At 42.6% G+C, this 27,178-nt stretch overlaps 1 protein-coding gene across 1 annotated transcript in view; it reads right to left on the reverse strand.

Annotated features, from left to right (window-relative positions):
* Positions 1–27,178, reverse strand: part of tex11 (testis expressed 11) — a 154,257-nt gene that overhangs the window by 21,242 nt on the left and 105,837 nt on the right. The window contains exons 13-16 of the mRNA XM_048605310.1: positions 23,664–23,728; positions 22,772–22,850; positions 20,962–21,111; positions 9,451–9,559 (exon numbers count right to left, since the gene is read on the reverse strand). Of these exons, the coding sequence (XP_048461267.1) occupies positions 9,451–9,559; positions 20,962–21,111; positions 22,772–22,850; positions 23,664–23,728 (403 nt within the window). The remainder of the gene's footprint in view (positions 1–9,450; positions 9,560–20,961; positions 21,112–22,771; positions 22,851–23,663; positions 23,729–27,178) is intronic.

Below are 27,178 nucleotides of genomic sequence, written 5' to 3' on the forward strand. Positions count from 1 at the left end.
GCCAATTAATGACTGGGAATTCAGTAGCCCCAAGTCACCTCCTGACTGTCCAAAGCTTGTCCAGTTTCTACAATGCACAAGTCAGAAGCATCATGGGAAACTCCTAGCTTGCTCAGATGACTGGAGCACCAACAACACTCAAGATGCTCAATATCATTCAGGATAAAGCAGCCCATTTGATAGCTTTTCAACCTTTGTCTGAAAGATTTATCATTGGTGCAGAGTATGAATAAAGCATGCCATATACCACAGCCACGAACCATGTCTCCTTCAACAGTATCTTCTAAACCCATGCCCACTACTGCACAGAAGGTTGAGCACTAAATACATAGCAGCACCACCAAATCCAAGGTTCGCTTCAAGCCACACACTATCCTGACTTGAAGCTATGATGGTGTATCTTCATTGTTTGCTGGATTAAAATCTGGAACTCCTGTATTATGAAGCACCTGTAATAAATGAACTGAAGTAGGTCAAGGCAATGGCCTTCTCAAAAACAATTATGAATGGGCATCAAATGTTGAACTTGCCAGCAACATTCACACCTCATACAAGAGCTGAGGGCTATAGAGAGTTGAAAGCCTTACAGGAGGAAAAAGGTGGAAGTACCATAATCATTGAATGTGGCAATATAGAAAGTGGCTATTCACATCTTCATATCTAGGCATGTAGACACCTCTCCATAATCATGAAAATTCATCCTTTTCAAATTAATCCAATTCTCGCTTGAATGCCGCAATTAAAGCTGTATCTACATTCTCAAACACTGCATTCCAGATCTGAAACTTCTATGGTGTGAAACTATTTTTCCTTCAATCACAAAAATTGCTGGAGAAACTCTGGCAGCATCAGTGGACAGAAAGCAGAGTTAATGCTTCAGGTCCAGTGACCCTTCTTTAGAATTCCAACAGTTTCAGAATTCCAGCATCCACAGTATTTTGTTTCATTTCCTTCTATTACCATTGCTTCTTTGTCAATTACGTTAAATCCATGCCTTCTGGTCCACATTTCTTCAACTAATCAGAAAATATTTCTCCCCATTACTTGAGGTGTCTGAGGAAGGTCTTTGAGGCAAGTGATCATAATTCAATTTCAAATGCAATAAGATCTGGATAATATCCATGCTTGGGCTGATGCCCTACACCACCAACACTCAGCAGCAGCAGCAGTGTGTACTATCTACATGATGCAATACAAAAATTTACCAAAAATCTTTATACAGCACCTTCCAAACCCATGACCGCTCCATCTAGAAGGAAAAGGGCAGCAGATACACGGTAACACCACCCACCTGCAAATTACACTCCAACCCATTCATCACCCTGACATGGAAATACATTGCCATTCCGTAACTGTTGCCAGATCAAAATCTTTTAATTCTGCAACCACTCCCCCCACCCCAGCCAAGGGCACGGTGGGTCAACCTACAGAACACAAAGCAGTTCACGAAGGCAGCTCACCATCACATCCCACGAGTGAAAAAAAACAACTTCAATTAATGTTGTCTCTGGTACATTTATTCTGGTTGCCATGAGTTGATATATGTCTTCCCCATACTATATCGTCTCTCATTTGTATGGTGTAGGAAAATGGTCAAGTTTGTGCTACAATGATGCTACAATGATGTTTGGTTCCCAACACTCACTCAGTGGAGTAATTTCTCATCAACATTTCTTGACCTTTTTGAAAAACATGGCATTTGGTCTTGTTCTTTCGTTGGAAAAGAATATTCCGTTGTTTCCCCATCATCCACACTCTTTTGTCATGGGTGGTTTCAACAAATCAAAGCTGTGCACAACTAATACTTTACCATGAATAATGTCGAAGAACTCGGAGTGATGTTCCGGTACATTAAGAAAACTTGGCTCAGTTTTTTGAAATGTGATCCTTATATGTCAGTTATCCTTAAGCAATGTTTCATTGTCTGAACAAACCTTTCTGCCAAATCCTTTGTGACTGAGTGATAAGGAGCTGATCCGATACCTGTGAATTCTGTTCTGCTTTAGATAGTCCGTAAATTCATGTGATATTAACTCGGGACCATTATCCCTAACACCAAAATTCGCAAAGATCTCTCCCAAACTTTCAACGATTTTCTTGGGTAGCAACCTGAGGCCATTTAGTATGTGCATCAGCCACTAAGAAAAACATCTGCCCTTTAAAAGGTTCAATGTAGTCAATGTGGATTCTTTGCCATGGCCTTTCTGGCAATTCCGATGGGCGTAATGGCACTAATCGAGGCAGACTGCGTACTCTTATGCAAGCTGCACATTTTCCTACCTTCTCCTCAATCTGGACTTGGGTTTTGGCCGCCAAAAACTGCTTCTGCTATCTCCTTCATTTTGACAATACCACAGCGACCTTGTGTAGGTGAGTTACCATATGTTTCCTCAGGCTAGGCTTTGATATAATGAAGACCCTTACTCTTCAAAAGAGACATCCTGCTTCTATGGATAGTTCTAGCTTCCGCATGACTTACAGCTTCAGTTCTGGGGCTGTTCCTGTGATCTTGCCATAAAGTACCATGTCCATCACATGTGATTGAAGTGATCATTTCTAGTGTACTTCTAAACTTATCCTGCCATACCAGAATGTTCTCTACTGGCTCAAAGTAGAAAATGTCTCCGTAAGGACTGTTTGTATTCGACTCATTTGACAAAGGTAATCTAGAGAGCCCATCAGCATTACCATATAAATTGGGTTATTTATACGTAATTTTATAAGTTTGAGCAGACAGCAACAACACCCATTTCTGCAAATAGCTTGCTACTAAAGAAGGTATACTATATGAGGCCCTAATATTGTGGACAATGGTCTGGGGACCAACCCTGGGGACTTGTCAATTAAAAGTTCCAACTATTTACTAGGTACTACTTCCCCAGTAATTGCAATTTTGAGTTCCTCCCTCCCATTCAATTCCTAATTTACTGCTATTTGCAGGATACCACTTGTATCTCATCTAGCAAAGACCATTGCAAAACATCGATTCGATTCATCGGCCATCTTTTTATCTTCCATTACTAATTCCTCAAGCTCATTTTCTCAGGACCAACACTTGCTGAGTTGATTCTTTCCTTTTTAAGTATCTGAAGAAAGTTTTCCTATATGTTTTTACATTCTTGGCTAACTTTCCTTTGTATTCTAACTTTTCCCTCCACATTAATCTTTTCATAATTATTTGCTATCTTCTATGTTGTGTCCAATCTTCGAACCTGCCACCCATCTTTGCACAACTATGTGTCTTTTCAATATTGAAAGAACTGTGGATGCTGTAAATCAGAGACAAAAATAGAAATTGCTGGAAAAGCTCCGCAGGTCTGGCAGCATCTGTGGACAGAAATCAGAATTAACATTTCTGATCAAGTTCTGAGGAAGGATCATCCAACCCAAAGCGTTAAGTCTGATTTCACTTCACAGCTGCTGCCAGATCTGCTGAGCTTTTCTAGCAATTTCTATCTTTGTATATTTCTTTTCTTTTCAGTGTTATACTGTTTTTGACATTTTTAGTTAACCACAGAAGGCAGGTCCGACCTTAGAGTTATTTATTAGAATGTACCTTTTCTACATCTTCTGGAACATCCCCTTAAATGTTTCCCAGTATATCTCTGTCAACCTTAATCTAAACTGTCATTACATCTCTGTTAGCCCTAATCTAAACTGTCAGTACATTTCTACTAGCTCTGCTTTCATGCCCTCATAATGGCCTTTATTTAAATTCAAAATAGTAGTCCTAAACCCACACTTCTCTCCTTTAAAAACTATATGTAAAATTCAGTACCAAAATGGATACCAAGGACCAATTTCACTATGATTTCAGTAATTAATACTATCGTGTCATTCAAAATTGGTTCCAGTATAGCCTGCTGTCTGGTTGGTGCCATAATATGCTGGTCTAAGGAACTAATTTGAAAACATTCAATGAGTTCCTCATCTAGACTACATTTTCCCATCCAACATTTCCAGTCTATGTGCAGGGTAAAATCCCCATGACAGGTGCTGTACCCTTTTGACAAGCTCCCATTATTCCTTCCTTGTTACCCTACACACAATTCCCACAAGCAACCTCTTGCCTTTATCATTCCTCATCTCCATCGAGACTATTTTCCTGAATTTAGTTATCCCTCTCTGTTGCACCAATTAAATTTTTAATTAACAGAGCCACTCCTCCACTACCTTTCTCCTTCCAAAATGTCACTCATCCTCAGTATGGCCACTGGATTGTACTTACTTATTTCAATTTGTACTACTAGTTATCTGTTTGTTTTGAATGCTAATGCCTTAAGTTTTATACAATTTCATATATTTAGATAAACTCTGTAATTTTGCAACCTCTAGTCGTGTCTGATTTGCTCTTAGATCAGCATTCTCCATCCCTTTTGTCTGTTTATCATTTTCCACATTAATTCCTTCGTCTGTTGCAAATTCTCCACTTTTTAATTCACTACAACTTCCCAAATTTGGTCCCTGTCCTCCCTTTTTAATTTAAAACCTGCTCTACTTCCCTAAGTATGCAGTTTGCAAGTAATGTTCAAGTATATACTGTTCAAATGGTACAAATTTCACGTTTGTCATATTAGTATCAGTCTCCTACAAACTGGAACCTAGTCCTCCCACATCAGGCCTTTAACTACTATTCATCTCTCTAGAGATATCAAGGTATAGAGCTGGATGAACACAGCAGGCCAAGCAGCATCAGAGGAGCAGGAAGGCTGACGTTTCGAGCCTAGACCCTTCTTCAGAAATGGGGGAGGGGAAGGGGGTTCTGAAATAAATAGGGAGAGAGGGGGAGGCGGATAGAAGATGGATAGAGGAGAAGATAGGTGGAGGGGAGACAGACAGATCAAAGAGGCGGGGATGGAGCCAGTAAAGGTGAGTGTAGGTGGGGAGGTAGGGAGGAGATAGGTCAGTCCAGGGAGGACGGACAGTCTAGGGGGCGGGATGAGGTTAGTAGGTAGGAGATGGGGGTGGGGCTTGAGGTGGGAGGAGGGGATAGGTGGGAGGAAGGACAGGTTAGGGAGGCGGGGACAAGCTGGGCTGGTTTTGGGATGCGGTAGCGGGAGGGGAGATTTTGAAGATTGTGAAGTCCACATTGATACCATTGGGCTGCAGGGTTCCCAAGCGGAATATGAGTTACTGTTCCTGCAACCTTCGGGTGGCATCGTTGTGGCACTGCAGGAGGCCCAGGACGGACATGTCCCACAACTCATCTCTCACACCCACTCCCCACAATAACATCCAAAACAGAATCCCCCTCGTCCTCACGTACCACCCCACCAACCTCCGGATCCAACGCATCATCCTCCGACACTTCCGCCATCTGCAATCTGACCCCACCACCAAAGACATTTTTCGCTCTCCACCTTTATCTGCTTTTCGGAAGGACCACTCTCTCTGGGACTCCGTTGTCCGCTCCACACTCCCCTCCAGCCCCACCATACCTGGCACTTTTCCCTGCAACCACAGGAAGTGCTACACCTGCCCCTACACCACCCCGCCTCACCCCCATCCCAGGCCCCAAGAAGACCTTCCACATCAAGCAGATGTTCACTTGCACATCTGCTAATGTGGTATACTGTATCTGCTGTTCCCGTTGTGGCCTCCTCTACATCGGTGAAACCAAGCGGGGGCTTGGGGACCGCTTTGCAGAACACCTATGCTCGGTTCGCACTAAACAACTGCACCTCCCAGTCGCGAACCGTTTCAACTCCCCCTCCCATTCCTCAGACGACATGTCCATCCTGGGCTTCCTGCAGTGCTACAACGATGCCACCCGAAGGTTGCAGGAACAGCAACTCATATTCCGCTTGGGAACCCTGCAGCCCAATGGTATCAATGTGGACTTCACAAGCTTCAAAATCTCCCCTCCCTCTACTGCATCCCAAAACCAGCCCAGCTTGTCCCCGCCTCCCTAACCTATCCTTCCTCCCACCTATCCCCTCCTCCCACCTCAAGCCCCACCCCCATCTCCTACCGACTAACCTCATCCCACCCCCTAGACTGGCCGTCCTCCCTGGACTGACCTATCTCCTCCTTAACTCCCCACCTACACTCACCTTTACTGGCTCCATCCCCGCCTCTTTGATCTGTCTGTCTCCCCTCCACCTATCTTCTCCTCTATCCATCTTCTATCCGCCTCCCCCTCTCTCCCTATTTATTTCAGAACCCCCTTCCCCTCCCCCATTTCTGAAGAAGGGTCTAGGCTCGAAACGTCAGCCTTCCTGCTCCTCTGATGCTGCTTGGCCTGCTGTGTTCATCCAGCTCTATATCTTGGTATTTCAGATTCTCCAGCATCTGCAGTTCCTACTATCTCATTCATCTCTCTAACCTTGTTTATTATATGCCAATTTGCACATGGCTCAATTAATAATTCCTATATTATTACCACCAGGTTCTCCTTCTTAATTTAATGTCTCGCACCTCATATTGGATATGCAGAATCTCTTTCCTCATTTTTCCCAAGTCATTGGTGCTTACATGAGCCACAACAACTGAATCCTCCCCTTCCGCTGCAATTTCTTCTTCAGCCCAGACCGAGTAGATGACACAGCCACTTTGACGATCGCTCTTTGCTGTGGAGAACAGTATCAATCACCCCAAACTATACTGCCCTGATTACATCCCTCTTGGCTCTCCCAACTTGGATAAGTACCTCAGTGACATGGTCATGTAGCTCATCCATCCCACAGCCCTTGTTCTCATCCAAACAAGTTGAGAGAACCTCAAACCTGTGGGACAATTGCAGAGTCTGGTACTCTTGTCCTGTGGGTCTATTTACCTGCCTCACCTACAATCACATGTTCCTATCCCTGACCATTGATCATATCAGAAACCTATCTTAAGAGGTGTGATAGCATCCTGGTATAAAGAACCCAGGTCCCACAAACCTAAAGCTCTAACTTTTGCGCATCTTTTCAGCCACCCCATTTGTCAGGTTTCCTTGTTTTTATAAACACATGCATGGTACTTAAAGTAACTGAAGATGACAATTTCTTTTCAGCTCTGCTTACTGATGTCTTACTAGTTCCTTAAAATCTGATTGTAAGACTGCATCTCTTTGTCTACTTATGTTAGTGGTACCAATGTGGACCATGACCCTTTACTGTTCAACTACCTCCTCTTATGACGCTCTGTGGAAGGTGACATTCTGACCTTAGTACCAGAGAGGCAACTACCACCCTGGATTCACAGCAGTAGCTTCAGAAATGCCTGTTTGATATTCCTTCAAATTTCCTATCACCACTGCTCCTTTGAGTCTAGCTCTCCTGTACAACTGAGCTGGGCACTATGACATGAACATGACTTCGGCGGCACTCTTCAGACAAACCATCCCTCTTGTTAGTGAACCTTGGCTGTAAAGTGAGATGCACTGAAGGGCCTCCTGCACTATGTGACTTGTTTCTTCTTGACTGCCTGATGGTCAACAATTCTGTCTCTTTTGACCTCAGATGCTGTGCTGTGACCACGTGTTAATATCATATCTATAAAGTTCTCAATCTCATAGCTAAATTACAATGATGTCAACGGGAAACCTGGAACTCCAACTGCTACAGCTGACGACATTTCTGGCACATGTAGTTATAGAGAACATGGAAGTGTCCGGAGCTAACACACAGCACAGGATGTGTGCTTGAGAAGTTAATATCTATTAGATAACAAAATCGACTACTGTAAAAGACTCACCATCTACTCACTTCCATTCTGCTGACATCACTTAAAGAGAAGTTTACTTGGATGTTTTGCCTAATTAATATCTAAATAAAATGGAAATGCTGACTTCCCAGCTTCTTTAACAAAATTCTTAACTTTCAAGAAAAAAAAAGTAACAATACTCACCAGATAATCAATTCCTGGTCTTCCTGTAATGTTATTTTCCTCATTTTTAAAAATTAAGCCTACCCCATTCTGCTGTTGCTACTGTCTCCAATCAAATCTGACCTGTTCTCTCCAAATAGGTCTGTCTAATAATATTGTAAAAAATGGCATTATCTGATGCAACAAAGCAGGAGAAACTGGGAGAATGCAACAGAATCTCAGGTCTTATTTCACTCTCCTTTCAGTATTTTGAAATAAGCATTACCTCCATGACATCTGGGCCACCTTTCAATCATCCCACCAACTCCTCTCCTACCATGGCAGCTTCTCCTGCAAGTGCAGGAGATATAATATCTGCCTCTTTAAACCCTTCTCTCCAACCATCCAAGCACCAAACATTGCTACAAATGTTAAAAAGATAATCTATTTGTGTTCACTGTTCACAACGTGATCTCCTCTACTAATGGAAGATGAAATACAAAATGGACAGCAGCTTTGTGAAATGCTTCCGTTCAGTTATAAATGAGAAAGACAGAGGGAAGCCATGAAATTAAATTATAAAGGAACATAAAACAATAGAGAAATATTTTAGAACGGCATGAAACTGAAAAAAAGGATGGCTAAACTGAGATGAAAACATGACCGTTAAGGGATAGACAGGATAATGTCACAAGTGACAAAAGAGATCACGGAAATATTAAGTAATGATTTTGTTGTGGTATTTATCAGAGATAGATCAAGTGGACATGATGAGATGGATGCATTTAGGATAAAAATAAGGGATAAACTAATAGAGAATAAGGGGTCCCCGGTCCTTGGATATACAACCACAATGCATGTTAAAACAACCTACAGCAGAGTTAGCAGAGGTGTCACGACACATTGCTAATTAATTATAAGAAAAAAGTGTAGTTCCAGAGGAATCAAACATATTCGAATAAGTACTGTATAGATTAAAAAAAACCTAACATGAGTAGCAAGAAAATTATGGAATCTGTATCAAAAGAGAGAATAATCCAGAAACCCAGTTAATGTTGTGGAGACCCAGGCTTGAATCCCACCACAGCAGATGGTGGAATTTGAATTCAATAAAAATCTGGAATAAAGAGTTTAACAAAGACCACGAAACTATTGCCGGTTTACCAATGTCCTTTAGGGAAGGAAACTGCCATCCTTACCTGATTTGGCCTACATGTGCCCCCAGATTCACATCAATGTGGCTGACACTTAACTGCCCTCTGGGTAATTAGCGATGGACAATAAATGCTAGCCTAGCTAGCGACGCCCACATCCCGTGAATGAATAAAAAGAATTCTCATTTTCCAAATCTCCCTGGAGATCACATTACCTCAGATGATTTAGGGCATACACATGTTGCATAATACAAAACATGCTATAATAAAAGACTGTGTGGATGGACCTGAATGGCTTCATCTGTCTGTTATTGTATCAACTGACCTTAGTAGTGGTGTCATAATGCCGTCAGATTCTTCAACAGATCAAAGAGAATTGTAACAACTATGTAAAGTATAAATCAATGAAATAGAGGCAATGCTTAACAATTTCAACTATGGAGAAGGGTTAAATTAGTTAACAGATTCGAATGTGATTGTATATTCCTCTGGCTTGGCTACTGACCTGCATCGTATCACATCTTTATCAGGCTGCTTCTTTTGAAGAGATAAGGCAATTTTCAAGGCCTTTTTACAAACTGATGGGTAGTGAGCAGGAGATTCCATGGCTAATGCTTTAATTTACAAGAAAATAAAAAGCAATTATCTTTTTCTAGTGGAGAGACAGTACATATCCAAAGACTGATGACAATTTCATCTAAGGTACTATTCCATTTGTTATCCAGATATCTAGTAAATGGAGCGATATTGGATTAGTGACTTTGTATCACAGCAAATTAAGATATCCATTATTTAGCATGCTTAATGTGTTTCTTAAAATAGATGTTCTAAACAAAAACATGCTAAATGAAAACAATTTTGCCATAAGACAGTAGTTTTAAAAAGTGGATTAACATTAACCTCACGATAGAACGCTCCTTAATGCCTTCCTCCCCATTCATTGCAACAGCACTGGACATAACAAGTGTCAGATGAAAAACTTCAACTGCATCTCACCCAACACCTCAGAAAGAAAGATGTTAGAACCTTCTTTCTAAAGATGGGAGGGGCTACAGTGGCAAAGGCTGGCAGATGATCTGTACTTGATCTGGGAGCATTTCTTTGCATTAGCAAGCCTGGCTAACCCAGTGGTGGGTATGGCATGAGCTTAAGCAGCCACACTCGAATACCTGCACAGGGATGGTCCAACCAGCTTCCAGCTGCTCCTTGCCGCCACTACCCACATCCATTTTAACAATTTAGGTAGCCTGCCCCAGTTCAAGTGTGTGGCAGTGCACTGGGCTGAGGTCCAGACTTGAAGGATTAACCTGGATACGGTGACCTAGTTGAATGAGGGAGTGGTTAGTAGGCTAGACTTCAGATGGATAGCTGACAGGTAAAGTGGTCCAGCCAGCTAACGGATGATAGGGCTATCATCACTATGGGGATTGGTTGCTCACCACATACAGTACAATCTTTTACAAAATTTGTGGTTGTGAAAACTAAAAGCACATGAATTGAAAATAAAGGTTGAACTTTTCGATTTTCTGACAGTTTTCTTTTGGCGAGGCCTGCCATAGTTCACTAAACTTTCCTTGTGCAATCTTCATTAGTTAAGCAACTGACCTCTACAGCACCTGACTCTTACAGTTGTGTTGTAATTGTGATGGAAATGTTTGCCACTGTCAGGGTATCGCAACATTCAGGCTGCTGGCACAAAGCTGCACAGCACTTTACATAGTGCAAGCCAGGAACTGCCTTTCACAGTGTGCTGACAAACTCTCATCACAGAGTACGTGGTCCAGAAAGGAAAGCTGGTAGCTAGAAGTTTTGCAGGCAGAGACCTAGAGGTGTTAATGGTCAGTGTGGTCATGAGAAAGACAGTGCTGTTTCCTCCAGACCATCAAAGTAGGCCAACACCACCAGACAGAATCAGCCTGGACAGAGATATCAGCCTGGGTCAATGTGGCATCAGGGTGAAAAGCAACATTCAGTAGTGCCAAAAGGGAGGTAAATGACCTTCTTGTTCGGCAAGGCTAAGATGCTGCCATTTTTCCTGTTACTTTATAAACATAGGTCCACCACTGCTCATTATCTCTACACAACTTGGTAGTACACAAGTCCACTTGGTGTCTTCCAGACCAACAGGGTCAACTACAAAGTAGGCTTCCTCCACACCATGTATAGATGTTGGGACAGCTCTTCCAACATAGCAGGAGGGAAAGAAAGAGAGAAAAGAAACATTTACTGAGGGCGCATGGGTGGTGCAGGTGATACTTCGCTGTAAATAATCTTGCAATTTTTAAACATATGATCACTTATACTCTTAAAATGTTTGCTCTAGTCTCTTCACAGCTGTAAGATCTGGAGAAGTCACATACGTTTGACATATGAGCAGCCTCTTTACTTATCGCAAGGAAGAAATAAGTTGTATGGCCAAATATTGCTCATCTCTCATCAGCAACTCATTCCTTACGGTAGATAGCATTGCATGTCATGAATCCTTGAACTATAACAGCATTGACTCTAGAAAAAGGCATTGCACTTTAATGTGGACAACACCAAGTTTGCTACGGTAGGGTCCACTGTGTGTAGTGTATTCATTTATAACCACTTTTTGGGTGGGAGGACAGAATCAGTGATCATTCCACACATTGCTATAGGCAAAGATTCATTTTATCAAAACAGCTTTTCAAGGATGTACAGTGTCATTTATAATGGAAGTTCACGTGTCAACACTACATAAAGTGACAGTGGCCTACTGAGTGAAGTTGCTCAAACAGCCATCTCTCTCAGGTTAAACACAGGACGCACAAGCATTTAAGGGGAATCTAACAATTCATACAAACTCAAACAGTGATGGCCAGTGATGACTAAAGAGTGTAAAAGAAGTGCCTCACGACTGCTCTACACTTGCTGTCTATTATGAGGGACAGTACTGCACAGCCCTCAGATTCCATACGCTGGCTGAAGCCTGAAAAAGCACCAAACAGCAGTACCATGCCATGTTACTGCCCTGTCTCATTGACTGCTGCTGTCTCCCAAACAGTAAAATGCAGATACATTCAGATGAAATCAACCAAATTTACATTGCGTACAATCATATAAATAAGAAAACATTTATCTATCAACAGAAAATCCTTTCCAAGTTGCTGGCAAAGTAGGATGCTTCAGCCAGACCTCGACTGCTCTGTCTGTTCCTTTTTCTTTTCTTCTCTTTAGAGTATTTTTTCTCTCTCTTCTTGGCGATATCCCAAACTCCTGGCCTCCGCGCAGACTGGGACTCCCGGCCTCAACATGAGCGCAGCAAGGTGACCTCTTGGCCCAACATAGTAGTTTCTCAGTCCAGCATGGCGATCTCTCAGCAGGGCAGTGTAATGGTCTTTTGGAGGCCCATAGCAATCTTGGGATGCCCTTAGCGTGAACTTCTGGCCTTGAGAGCCTCGAGTGAAGCCCAGCACGGTCTGGAGTCAAAGCCTGCTGCAGACTGGATGCTAGGTACCAGTGTGGGCTGGGTTGGAAGGACTGTTGCTCTGAAGCTTTTACGTCTGTAACTTCTAATCTATTCCTACAAACTGTAATGCTGGATGTTTTATTTCTTTATTTTTCTAATTTTGTTTTCCTAAAAATTGGCACTGAAGAATCTATATCTTGTAATTAAATTGGCGCCATAGGTAGCAACTTGTAAACTTTTCACTGTACTCATTTGTATTCATTTGAGTACAAATGACAATAAAGCTAATCCAATTCAATTCAAAAGTTCAAGGAGTGCAGACATAAAGATTTCAAAAAATACTATGCATTGTCCGGGGCTGCTCGCCAGACAGCATGTAATTTTAGGTGAAGATACTGTATTTAGTAGTACTTCAAGAAGTAAAGTTTTGAAGGATTGCGGAAAAGAGATTTATTCCAAGCTTGGTGTTCAAAGCTAAAACGGTTTAAAAGAGGCAATTGAAATGATTCCTAAAAATATGATGGGTATTAACTACTTGCGTTGCTGTAGAACCCTGCTGTTTTGAACAGTGACTGGCTTGAAGTAATGCTGGAGCAAAGCTTGCTAAAAACGACAAGTTGGAGGAAACCCTACTAAGAATAAGCTGCATAGCCGAGCTCTCTCATGCTCAAAAATCAAAATGAAGATAACATTTTACACTGGTGCTGAAATCTCTGGAAATTTCTTTAAGATTCATATAGGCGAAGAATCACTACTCAGTCCTTTAAAATGGTATCCATGATCAGCCGAGCTGGGACCTCCTATCCTCAGCATTATAAAGGATCTGACATAACTCTGGAAACACAGAAAACAGGAGCAGGCATTGGCCATTTGAGGCTTCAAACCTACTCCACCATTCATTACGATCATTCAACTCAATAGCCTGTTCGCACATTTCCCCCATACCCTTTGACCCTTTTAGCCACAAGTACTACAACCAACTCCTTCTTGAAATCAAACAATGCTTTGGCCTTGACTGCAGTCTGTGGTTACAAATGCCATAGGCTCACCACTCTTTTGGATTTTATTAGATCTATTTTATCAGGTCTGCAATTATCATATTACTGCCATTTACAGCACTGAGCCAAACTGCCAAGGTTGGTGGATCATCATACATGCATGGACATAATACGCAGAATACTCTTCTTCTATGTCATGGTGACTATATCAAATGACAGAGAAACAATTTCCTGTTAGATTATAAGAGGCATGGCAAGTTAGCAGTTCACTTTGTTGGCGAGGGGCTGCTAACATAAAAACAGCAGCTTGTGAACTGAAGTAACCCAAGCCTCAGCTGCTGGCTTATGCTGAGTGGAACCAGTTGGAACTGGCTCAGTTCCGAAGAAAGCAAGGCAAGTGACATAAGGAATAAATCCTTATCTGGTAGAAGAATAATGAAGTTATGCTACCAGTGACCTTGGACTGGAGTCTATAACAAAAGGACACAAGTTCAGATGAGCCAGAGCTAACGAAAGTAAGACACCACATTTCAGGAAGGAAAAAGGATAAAAATGAAGGGTTTAGGGTGTGCAAGCAGTGAAAACTCTGGAGATCAATCTTGACCGAAGTGGAAACCCTACGTTGAAAGCGTGGACACTACATTGGGGACCTAAGGGATCACCTGGCGAGTGTGAAATCGTGTTCTCGAGTATTAGCCTTTATGTTCTGACTATTCAGAAAATGTCTGAGAAACCTAGTGGGTGCGCGCATAGACTTTAGTCTTACACGAATTGCATGCCTGTTTTACCCTTCCTTAACCAAATGGTTTGAATTGTATGTCTGTTTTAACTAACCAATAAAGTCGATTGATGATACAGACTTGATTCTTTTCCTCTTTGTGCTGAGTCAATAACTGCTGTTGAGGGCGGTAACCAGGCAACAACCTTATGCAGCACTTAAATAACAACATTCTAACATAATAAATTACTCTAAGAAGGATTCTGGGTAATCCAAGATAGTTGACAGGAAAAAACTGTGGCAGAACTTTGGGGTAAAAAAGAGATCAAGACAACGGCACTTTAAAAAGGAGGACGAGAGACAAAGGCAATGACCACATGGGAACTGAATCAAAAGGAGAAATTAACCTGTACTGCTATCTGATCCAGCAGCAAGCCTGCACAGCTAACGGCCTCTGCTGTTTGGTTTCAAGTACCTCTGGGCATTAGAATTTGTCTAAGGAAAATAAACAGCGAAATTCTCGGCTGATTTGGAGAAACCTGTGTGGGGGAGCACACAACAGGTGAGCAGTTAAGTAACTAGTTTTAAACTGTAAACTTACTGTTGCTTTTGTAATTCTACAATAGTATGTAGAGTGGGTTGTTTTTTGATTGTATGTTTTTATTGAGATCTGTCTCTTGATCAAATTTTAAAAATGCAAAAACAGAGGTACTGAGTTAGCCTGGACCAGTGTTTTTTGAGCAGTAAGACTTTGCTACTGAGATAGCAGGAACTCCAGATGCTGGAGAATCTGAGATAACAAGGTGTAGAGCTGGATGAACACAGCAGGCCAAGCAGCATCAGAGGAGCAGGAAGGCTGACGTTTCGGGCCTAGACCCTTCTTCAGAAATGGGGGAGGGGAAGGGGGTTCTAAAATAAATAGGGAGAGAGGGAGAGGCGGATAGAGGAGAAGATAGGTGGAGAGGAGACAGACAGGTCAAAGAGGCGGGGATGGAGCCAGTAAGGGTGAGTGTAGGTGGGGAGGTAGGGAGGAGATAGGTCAGTCCAGGGAGGACAGACAGGTCAAGAGGGTGGGATGAGGTTAGTAGGTTGGAGATGGGGGTGAGGCTTGGGGTGGGAGGAGGGGATAGGTGGGAGGAAGGATAGGTTAGGGAGGCGGGGACGAGCTGGGCTGGTTTTGGGATGCGGTAGAGGGAGGGGAGATTTTGAAGCTTGTGAAGTCCACATTGATACCATTGGGCTGCAGGGTTCCCAAGCGGAATATGAGTTGCTGTTCCTGCAACCTTTGGGTAGCATCGTTGTGGCACTGCAGGAGGCCCAGGATGGACATGTCGTCTGAGGAATGGGAGGGGGAGTTGAAATGGTTCGCGACTGGGAGGTGCAGTTGTTTAGTGCGAACCGAGCGTAGGTGTTCTGCAAAGCGGTCCCCAAGCCTCCGCTTGGTTTCCCCGATGTAGAGGAGGCCACAACGGGAACAGCGGATACAGTATACCACATTAGCAGATGTGCAAGTGAACATCTGTTTGATGTGGAAAGTCTTCTTGGGGCCTGGGATGGGGGTGAGGGGGGAGGTGTACGGCAGGTGTAGCACTTCCTGTGGTTGCAGGGAAAAGTGCCGGGTGTGGTGGGGCTGGAGGGGTGTGTGGAGCGGACAAGGGAGTCCCAGAGAGAGTGGTCCCTCTGGAAAGCAGATAAGGGTGGGGAGAGAAAAATGTCTTTGGTGGTGGGGTCGGATTGCAGATGGTGCAAGTGTCGAAGGATGATGCGTTGGATCCGGAGGTTGGTGGGGTGGTACGTGAGGACGAGGGGGATTCTTTTTTGGTTTTTATTGCGTGGACGGGGTGTGAGGGATGAGGTGCGGGAGATGTGGGAGACACGGTTGAGGGCGTTCTCGACCACCGAGGAGGGGAAGTTACGGTCCTTGAAAAACGAGGACAACTGAGATGTACGGGAGTGGAATGCCTCATCCTGGGAGCAGATGCGGCGGAGGTGAAGGAATTGGGAATAGGGGATGGCATTTTTGCAGGAAGGTGGGTGGGAGGAGGTGTATTCTAGGTAGCTGTGGGAGTTGGTGGGCTTGAAATGGATATCGGTTTCTAGGTGGTTGCCAGGGCTTCAGAAGCTTCAAAATCTCCCCTCCCCCTACCGCATCCCAAATCCAGCCCAGCTCATCCCTGCCTCCCTAACCTCTCCTTCCTCCCACCTATCCCCTCCTCCCACCCCAAGCCTCACCCCCATCTCCTACCTACTAACTTCATCCCACCCCCTTGACCTGTCCGTCCTCCCTGGACTGACCTATCTCCTCCCTACCTCCCCACCTACACTCACCTCTACTGGCTCCATCCCCACCTCTTTGACCTATCTGTCTCCTCTCCACCTATCTTCTCCTCTATCCATCTTCTATCCGCCTCCCCCTCTCTCCCTATTTATTTCAGAACCCCCTTCCCCTCTCCCATTTCTGAAGAAGGGTCTAGGCCCGAAACGTCAGCCTTCCTGCTCCTCTGATGCTGCTTGGCCTGCTGTGTTCATCCAGCTCTACACTTTGTTATCTCCTTTTTACATCCTTTTTAAATTCCTGCCTAACCTACGATATTCTTTCCTCAGAATTTCATCTTATGTCGTTCGTTCCTACTGGCCCCTCTCCCCTTTGAGAATATTCTGCACCTTCTCTGAGATATCCTTAGTCCTGGTACCAGGGAGGCAACACAACATTCTCATGTCTCACCGTCGGCCGCAGAAACGTCTGTTTGTGCCTCTGACTAGAGAGTCCCCTATCACAATCAGTTGCTTGGAACCTGAAGTACTCCTCATTGCATTAGAACCAGTCTTGGGGGCACCAGAAACCTAGCTATCAGTGCTACATTCCCCTGAGAGTCCGTCACCCACTACATTTCCAAAACAGCATACGTGTTTGAGATGGGGATAGCCATAGGAGACTCCTATACTACCTGCCTCCCTCTCCTACCTTTCCTTGAGGTAACCAATCTATCTGACTGTATCTTCGGTTTATCTCCCTTCCTGCAACTGCCATCCGTCACATCCCCTAGCTCCTGTAAATTCCTTGAGATAGTAAGAAATGCAGATGCTGGAGTCAGAGATAACACAGTGTGGGGCTGGAGGAACACAGCAGGCCAGGCAGCTTCAGAGAAGCAGGAAAGTTGATGTTTTGGGTCAGGACCTAAAGAAGGGTCTGATGCTGACTGGCCTGCTGTGTTCCTCCAGCCCCTCCTGTAAATTTGTCATTGCCTGTAACTGTCGCTTCGACCAATCCATGCGATCCAATAGGATTTGCAAGAAAGCACACTTCCTGCAGACATAATCATCAGTAACATGGAAATACTCCTTAATCTCCCACATCCAACCGGAAGAGCACATCATTCCACTGAAGGCCACCTTTGCACCTTAAAAACCTACAGTCCCAGAAATACATGGAATACAGTTAGCTACCTGGATACAGAGCTGGCTCGAAGGTCGAAGGCAGAGGGTGGTGATGGAGGGTTGCTTTTCAGACTGGAGGCCTGTGATCAGTTGTGTGCCACAAGGATCAGTGATGAATCCACTGCTTTTCATCATTGATATAAATTATTTGGACGGGAACATAGGAGATATGGTTAATAAGTTTGCAGATGACACCAAAATTGGAGGTGTAATAGACAGCGAAGAAGGCTACTTCGGTACAACAGGATCTCGATCAGATGGGCCAATGGCTGAGGAATGGTAGATGGAGTTTCATTTAGATAATTGCTGCATTTTGGAAAGGCAAATCAGGACAAGTCTTATACACTTAATGGTAGGGTCCTGGGGAATCTTGCTGAACAAAGAAATCTTGGAGTGTAAGTTCATCATTCATTGAAAGTGGAAACGCAGGTAGATACGATAGTGAAGAAGGCATTTGGTATGCTTGCCTTTATTGATCACTGCATTGAGTATGAGGTTATGTTGCACCTGTACAGGACATTGGTTAGGCCACTTCTGGAATACTGTGTGCAGTTCTGGTCTCCCTGCCATAGGAACGATGTTGTGAAACTTGAAATGTTTCAAAAAAGATTAGTGAGGAATGTGCCAGGAGGGTTTGAGCTATAAGGACAGGCTAAACAGACTGAGGTTATTTTCCCTGGAGCATTGGAGGCTAAGGGGTGACCTTATAGAGGTTTATAAAATCATGAAGGGCATGGATAGTCTATGGGTTGCAACATAGACATAAAAATACTTCTTCAAGTTACTGTAGTGACTAACTAAATACCATATCCACATCAGATTTCAAACGAAAAGATCCAAGATATCTTAATCAATGCAATTATGGGCTGATTATCAAAATAAAATGTATTCAAGAACGATAATTGGATAACAATGTCAAATAATATGGAAATATAAATGCTTATCCCTTTAATTATCTCCAAAACTCAGGCGCTAACACATGAATTCTATTCAGGAAAAGAGAAATAAAGATTTCTCTGCAGAGACTGGCTTTCAGACAAAAAACAAGCACTTTGGCCAATGGGTTATTTTTGAAGCAAAAGGATAAACAAACGGATATTCTGGAGTCTGCTGCTCTAATGTTCGAGCACGTGGTGAAGATGTCTTAAAGACACAGTTTGCTCAGGAAATAAAATGTTGAGATTTTTTCATACAGTCTTTCAATTTAATAAATAGGTTTCACTCTAGACTGTTTTGGAGAATTTCTATTTCAGAAATGAGAGAGATGAGCTGGGCACCTGTTCTCTCCAATTCAGTTGATTCTTAGCAGATTTTTCTCCTGTTCAGCTTGATAATACCATCATTCTGCAGTCAGTCACACAGGGTCTGTAGCAAAGCGTGCAATTATCCCTGTCATGTGACTTACAGGAAGCCTTGTTAGAAAAAAGTATTCACAGTGAATTTTCAATTACCCCCTCTGAAGAAACCATTCCAGGAAGGATTGTATCCCAGGCTGCTTTGGGAGATGAGGGAGGAAATTACAGGGACCTTGACCCAATTTTTAAAATCATTTCTGGGCACAGGTGAAGTACCAGAGGACTGGAGGACAACTAATGTGGTTCCAATTTATAAGAAGGGTGGTAGGGACACACTGGGGAATGATAGACTAGTGAGTCTAACAACAGTGGTGGGGAAACTAGAATAGAATATCCTTTATTGTTAAGGAAGAGGAAATTAACTTCCATTCCGAGAGAGGCAAATTTGATCAGGGATAATCAGCATGGCTTTGGCAGAGGGAGGTCATGTCTAACATTGTAGAATCTGGCAGAAATTTTTGAGTTGGTGACCAAGTACTTGGATGAGGGTAGGTCAGTTGACATAGTTTAAATGTATTTCAGAAAGACCTCTGAACAGGGTCCCACATGGGAAGCTGATAAAGAAGGCAAAACACGTGGGATCTAAGGTAACTTGGCAAGATGGACCCAAAATTGGTTTAGTGACAGGAGACAAAAGATGCTGCTTTAGGCTGTTTGTAAGACTGGAGCCTGGTGTACAGTAATGTAACACAGGGCTGTGTCCGTTATTGTTTGAGATATTTATAATGTAGATGAGAAGAGGGAGGGATGATAAGCTTGCAGATGACACAAAGATTGACCAGGTTGTTGACAGTGAGAAGATGGAAGGTGTTAGGTTATAACAGAATATAAATGGGTTGATTAGATGGGCAGATCAATGACAGACTGAATTTAACCCTGATAAATGTGAGGTGAAGCACTTTGGAAGAAGGAACAAGACAAGAGAGTACTCAATGAAAAGCAAGACACTAGGACGCTCAGAGGAACACGGGAAGGATCTTAGGTCACCTGTCCACAGATTCCTTAAGGCTGTAGAACAGTCAAAAGGATACTTGAGAAGGCTTTTGGGATGCATGCCTTTATCAATCGTGGCATAGATTACAGGAGCAGGGAGTTCATGTTGGAAAGGTACACAACAACTACAGCTGGAATAGTGTGCACAGTGTTGGTCATCACACTATAAGAAGGATATGATTACCAGGTCTTTGCATGAAGCATTCCAACTATGAAGAGCAGAGAAGGTTGTTGGGGAGGGGGGTGGAATCTAAAAGAAATGTACATGATTATGAGGGGCATGGACAGGGTGAACAGAAAGCAGCAGTTCCCCTTAGTTGAAGGGTCAATAACAAGGAGGCATAATTTTAAAGTGAAAGGCAGAAGGTTGAGAGGGAATTTGAAGAAAAACGTTTTCTTCAGAGAGTGGTGGGAGTCGAGAATGCATTGCTTGGTAGGGTAGGCGAGGTCAGGAACCTCATAACCTTTAAAAGATTTAAACCTTTTAAACTCTGGATGAGCACAGTGTCATAACATTCAGGGCAATGGGCCTTGAGCAAGAAAGTGGGACAAGTACAAGTAGTAGCATATTAGGGCTTCCTCTGCACTGTATGACTCTATGTACGTCCACAAAAATCAAAATAAGTTTCTTTTATCAAATCCTTCAAAACTTAAGTCCTCCAGACAATGTCAAATATGAAGAATCTTCATAACACAGTGAATTATTCTGAAGAGGGCTATTACTCTCTGGATAAACATGACAGAAACATCTGCATTACTTGTCTGACAAGTAACTATTAGATCAGCTTAATAAAGACTAATTCCCACAGTGGTAGCCACTTAATAGACTAAATGCTGGAGGCTCGTATGAGGCCTACATTATATTCAACTACATTAAGCTGTTAGAGAGTCACAGCACCACAGGAAATCATTTAGCCCACTAAATGTGTGTCGGTACTCCTCACAGAAATCCAGTCAGTCCTACTTGTGCACTGAAACCCACAACCCTGCACATTAATGTTCTTTCATTACATAGAATTATTACTCTATCTTATAAAACTTAGCCAAAATGTTCATCAGGGTTGAAATGCTTCATGCTTACATGCCAAGGTTTCCAGTGTTTTGGGCTCTATCTTTTGAAGTTGCAACACTTTCTCCAATACATTCTCTATCTTGGGATCATTCAGCTTAGCCCTGGCCTCAAACTCATACAGAAGTAACAGGGTTTCCGTTGGGTCGTTTGAGACATCACCTGCAGAAAAACACATTCACAGCAGATTCACATTAAATGGTCATAGTTAGGTACACATTGTTAAAATTCAATGATAATAATATTGGTACATTTTAAAATACACAGATCATCAGATTTAATTTTAATACTGCCACCTTGGCACTGAACACCAAACAGTGGAGTTTTAATAAGAACAACCAATGGAAAACTAAAGAAATACTACAATAAAAAGGAATATTCAGCACTGAAAGCACTGTAATGCAAGGAACTTCCATCATGATCACACATCTTCCACAGCCTTAGACAGTGAACACCTTTGCAGAAACTACAGAAATTACAATATTAGGTTCTTTCATTTAGATTGAAGCTGTTGGAGAAATAAGTTCAAGGAATGACTTTTGGGTAAATTTCTGTCCACTACGTGAACGGAAATCTGGTGGAATGCATCCGCAGTCCATCATAGAACTCAGCAAATTCTATTCAAATCAGCGGAATTAAACTGAACAGGTTTCCTAATAAAAACAGCTTGAGAAACCCACTCATCTGGCAGTACCTGTGGAGAGAAAAATGGAGTTAGTGTTTCGAGTATGACATGACTTCTTTAGAGCTGAAGAGAATTTGAAAATGATGGTTATTATCCCGGTGTCAGAAGGGGACAAGGTGCAAGTAGAAAGATGGCGAAGGGGCACAGAGAAGATGACAAAAGGGGTGCTCACTGTACTAAAGGAGAGGTAGAGATATAAAGTAGGTGTAAGTGATTGGTGTAAAAAGGAGAAAATGGGTCTGTCTACTCTGGTTTTGATCAACATTAAGTCTGTTTCTATCTCCATCGATGCTGCCATACTTGCTGGATTTGGGTTTCTCAAACATTTTCTGTCTTCTGGCATCTACAGTTGAAATACCTGCACAAATGCCAGTATCCTATCACCAAGTCACCCTTTATTTACATGTGCACAATACATGGGCTCTGACCAGCCATCTCAGAGAGTCCAGAGATGAGGAGACTCTCTGATCCTTCTGTTTAGATCTGTCAACCAGGGCTTGCTGATTGGCCTGGGTTAACAACCCCAGTCAAGGATCTCATAGTCAATGGATCCATTTAGCCCTTGTTCCAATCAGTACAACTGTATTTCGTTTTTATCTGAGGTGACTGAACCACTCCAGCAGATTACTTTCCAGGTGATGAAGTTGGGAAATTATCCCATGGTTCATTACTGCACTTGGGAAAATTGTATACTCTAAAGTATGCAGCCTATAGCAACTAAAAGCACGGCTACAAATGGTGCAGCAATTAAAACTTGGATTGTACAGGAGGCTAGAATTAGAAGAGCATAAATATCATGTAGTTTTGCAGGACTGAAAGATATTTCAGAGAAAGGGAGGGGTACGGTGAGGCAGGACTTTGAAAGCAAGCATGGGAATTCTAAAATTAAATTTTTAATTCAGGTTGATCGCAATTGTTAATCAGTACCTAAATGACTAAATTCCTGCAAATTGCATTTTGTTCACCATTACTCAATCTCAGGAAATAAATTGAGTTGTTGTACTTAGAAATGTACATGAATGAATAATTCCCACATGCATCTATGAATAATACTTTTAGCAGTCAAAGCCTCTAATAGCAAGATATGCTCTAAGACATTGTTTTGTCTGACAGATCTGGCTTGTCCTGGTCACTTACCTCCTGTTGTGGATTTCAGTGCTCTCCAAATGTCCCAACAAACCTGTATATGCTCCTGTGCCTGAGTCAGACTTTCAATCTAAGGCAAAATAATTATTGTGAAACAAAAGGCTGTGTGCAAATTTTTAAATATTTTTAACCTCAGTGGAATAAAGCATTACAAAAACGTATTTTTTGCTTGTAAACAATGCATAGTTACCCAAACTTCACAGATCATAAGACTGCAGATGGTGGGCTTATGTCCATAATAACATTCAAAGTCTTCATAAACAAAAGGACCTCCGGTCTATTCAATCCAAAGCAAAATCTTAAACTGTACAATTTGATGTTGGTCAATCTTTATACAGTTGGTTTGGTAGATGGAATGGCAACTGTACCTGGACACTTAAGATGCAGATGCCGGGCAGCAACAGCAAGTTAACTGGATGCTATTAGCCTGAAACCAAATACCATTACTTGTGCTAATGAAGTGACATAGTTTGCCAGGAACAGCAGGTATTACTGCGAGTTAGATAGATAAAGGGAGCGAGTACTATAATGAAGACTGTTGCGCTTATTGTACAGGTAAAAGGGTTCTTGCTGTTTGTGAGGTCGGGGACAAAGTTGGCAAGGTGGGTAAGCAAACTATGCATTGTGTACACAACAGGAAGATAATCAAATCAGTTGGTAGGAAGTTGGTTAGCTTAGACAGCGGGACAGCTAGTTTGTGATGCAGAGCGATGCCAACAGCAAGGTTCAATTTTATACTGGCTGAGGTCACCATAGAAGGTCCTGCCTTCTCAGCCTTGCTCCTTGCCTAAGATGTAGTGACCCTCAGTTTAAACTCACCACCAGCTGTCTCTCTCGAATAAGAGAGTAGCCCTATGGTCCTCAGGGTCTCTGGCAATTTTACCTTTAGTGCGAAGGAGCAGCATACTGATTTCAGGAACTCACAGGTAATAACCTCCAGATTGTTACCTGACCCAAATGCAAAATGGCACAGGGACAAATAGATTAGAAAAATAAATGTGTAGTGAAACAGTAGTATAGGTGTTAGGAGTTTCAAATCATGATGTCAATTCATAGGACATTAACATTAGTACTGTGGGAAAAGTTGCTCAATGGGACAACTTCTATTAAAACTGCAGATAATGGATGCTTTCTTTACAATCAAGAGTTCACTCTATTCACTCACTGGACTCTTAAATAGAATTCTTGGATTGGAAAGCAGCAAATATAATCCCATTATTCAGCAAAGGAAACATAAAGAACGGACTGAACAATAGGCTAGTTAGCAGTATGAAATATGCCAGGATTTATTAATAGGGATGGGATACTAGGGCAAAAACAGATTAGGTTGCATCTGCACTGATTTATTATGAAGAAATCATTTCTGACCAATCTGTTACATTTTCCAGCATGCAACTGTTTGAACTTATAAGAGGACACCAGTGGATACAGTGTATTTGAAATTTTCAAAAACACATTGGATAAGGTGCTACACAGGACACCAAGGAAAATTAGGGCTCAGGCAATTAGGGCAATTTAACTAATTGAGCTGATGAATGGTTATTTGTGTACTGGTTTCCACATCTAAAAGGGGTTATTTTTGACTTGACAGGTTGTACCTGGTGGGCTACTGCAAAGATCAATACTCTGGCCTCAGCTATTTACAACCTACATCGAAGGTTGATCTTACAACTTTAAGTTCATTGCGAGTTGCATCACGTTTCTGGAGGGATTCTTGTCATGTCTTGCCAAATACATTTCATTAATTGCCTACTCTAGCACTAAGGCAACCTTTATGTCCATTTCTATCCCCATATTAATACATGTATTTCCTGAACCAACCTGCCATTCACAAGATATCCATAGAAAGACTGACAAGCTTGTGCCCACACCATACGTGAAAGGCCGCTGTGCACCCAGGCAGATGTTGGCAGTTCAATGTTGCTCCTCACTGGCAGGGGAAGGGCACAGCAGCCACGAAGTCACAGGCACACATAGCTGACACTCCCTTGCACATGCAAACCCATTCTCTCACCCTAGTGCTGTTCAAACATGACACACACTTTACCGGCCCTTAGATACTTCCCATCTAAGCATCCTCTGAGTCCCCAGTCCCCACTGGCTACTTGTATCTCATTATTGTCCAATAGTGGGACATCACATGCAAACAAGCAGTCGGACAAGTCCAAAAATGAGCTTTTATTTTCAGCCCGCAAAACGGAACACAAAGGAAATCTAACTACAGTACATTAACTGGTCCCCTATACCTACAGTATTTATTAATATCTCAAAGAACTCCAATAGTTTGGCCAAATGTGATTGCCCTGAGCACTGCTGCCTCACAGCGCCAGGGCCCCGGTTTGATTCCAGCCTCAGGCGACTGTCTGTGTGGAGTTTGCATGTTCTCCTCGTGTCTGCATGGGTTTTTGCCGGATGGTCCGGTTTCCTCCCACAGTTGAAAGATCTGCAAGATAGGTGGATTGGCTGTGCTAAATTGTCCATAGTCTTCAAGGATGTGCCGGTTAGGTGTGTTAGCTATGGGAAATATAGGGATAGGGTTAAGGGATGGGTCTAGTAGGGATGGTCTTCAGAAGGTCTGTGTGGACTTGTTAGGCCAAATGGCCTGTTTCCGCATTGTGGGGATTCTATGAAAACCATGCTGATGCTATCTGATTATCTTGAACCTATCCACGTGGCACACCATTTAATAGTATCTGCTAATATTTTCTCTGTGACAGTTGTTAAACTAACTAGCCTGTAGTTCTCTTCTTACTGATTCCCCCTCTTTCTGAATGTGCTGTTTTCCAACCAGTTGGGACCATCACTGAATCAGGGATCAGAGATTAGGAAAATTAAAGCCAATGAATTAACTAACTCACAAGCCATTACTTTTAAGACCCTAGGAATGAAGTCCATCAGAGGCCATACACTTATCAGTCTGCAGTTCCACAATTTACTAAATATCACTCCTTTGGTGATTATGATTTTCCTGAGTTCCTCCCTTACTTCCATTTCCCATTCTAATGGTGCTTCCAGGATATTACTTGCATCCTCTATTGTGAAGGACAGCCATTTCCTTATTTTCCATTATTAATTCTACTGTTTCACTTTCTACAGCGCCAACAGTCATTTTGTTGTCTTTTCTTCCTCAAATACATATTTAAAAAAACAGTCTTAATATTTCTATCTAGCTTTCCTTTTTACTCTAATTTTTCCTTCTTTATGGAATCATACAGTTTTTCTCACAGTTTGATACTATCTTTAACATTGCTAGTTAACCGTGAATAGTGCATCTGTCCCTTCAAATTTTTTGTAACTCACTGGAACCTATCTATTGTTTATTCTGAAAGATTCCCTCAAATATGTGTCACTGCATAACTTTTGATTATCCTTTAATCTAAGTTAGCAATTCAAAGTGAAGGGAATTTTGAAGGGAATGCAAGGAGGCTGCAAAAGTATTTGGATAGGGTGAAAGGTGGAAAAGTACATTTAACATGGTAGACAGAATAAAATGTGGGTAACTGTGAATGTATCCATTCTGGCAGAAAGCATAAGGTTTATAAATGTTGGCATACTAGGGGGCTGAATTTACCCATTTTTGGGCAAAGAATTTTTCTAGGTGAAATTCATGGCGGACAGTGCCATGGCCTGTGTTGACTAGCTCCTCAGATTCCTCCCACCCCAGGAATCTAGAAGGACTGGTGAATGGGATGGCAGAAAGAATGGCAGTGCTTTTGCCCCCTGTCCAGCAAAGGAGACCGCACCACGAGACTCAGCCAGCCTAGACCAAGATGGCAGCCCAGTGCATCGTAATCCCCTGGTGAAACACCATGCACAGCAGTGTAAAGAGAAGGTTAATAATCTCCTGCACTCTGTAAGAGTAAGTGCCCTAATCTTCTCTCTGATGCCTCGCACGCTCAGGCCACCAATGACTAAATCTGTCACCACATACTCATCTCTAAGTCTGACGACTTCGACCAATTATTCCATGCATTATTTCATATTAATTTCCTTTCATTCACCTCATCCTCCAAAACTATTAACTCAATCTGCCCTCTGCACTTCCATCTCACTCACTGCAGACATGGTATTTCCTCTGCTGCTCAACCATAACCAACAATTACTCTTCCAACCATTTCCACCATAATAGATCCCTCCCTGTTTCCCTGCAGAAAAATTGGCCTAACCCAAACAGGAATCAGATGAATCCTCAACTAATTGCAGCGGGACCCCACGAATGATGACAATCGCTCTTAAGCCGACAAAGGAGTGATTTCCTTTGATTTTCAGACGAGGACAATTACTTGATGCAGTGTATTTGCTGTTCAAGTTGCTGGCATATGCTATAGATATGACACTGATGTAGCGAGGTGCCACACAGCAATGTGTCGAACCCATCCCAAAACTACGATAGAGTTC

The sequence above is a fragment of the Rhincodon typus genome, chromosome 14 (assembly GCF_021869965.1).
Source record: "Rhincodon typus isolate 14 chromosome 14, sRhiTyp1.1, whole genome shotgun sequence".
Classification (NCBI taxonomy): Eukaryota; Metazoa; Chordata; class Chondrichthyes; order Orectolobiformes; family Rhincodontidae; genus Rhincodon; species Rhincodon typus.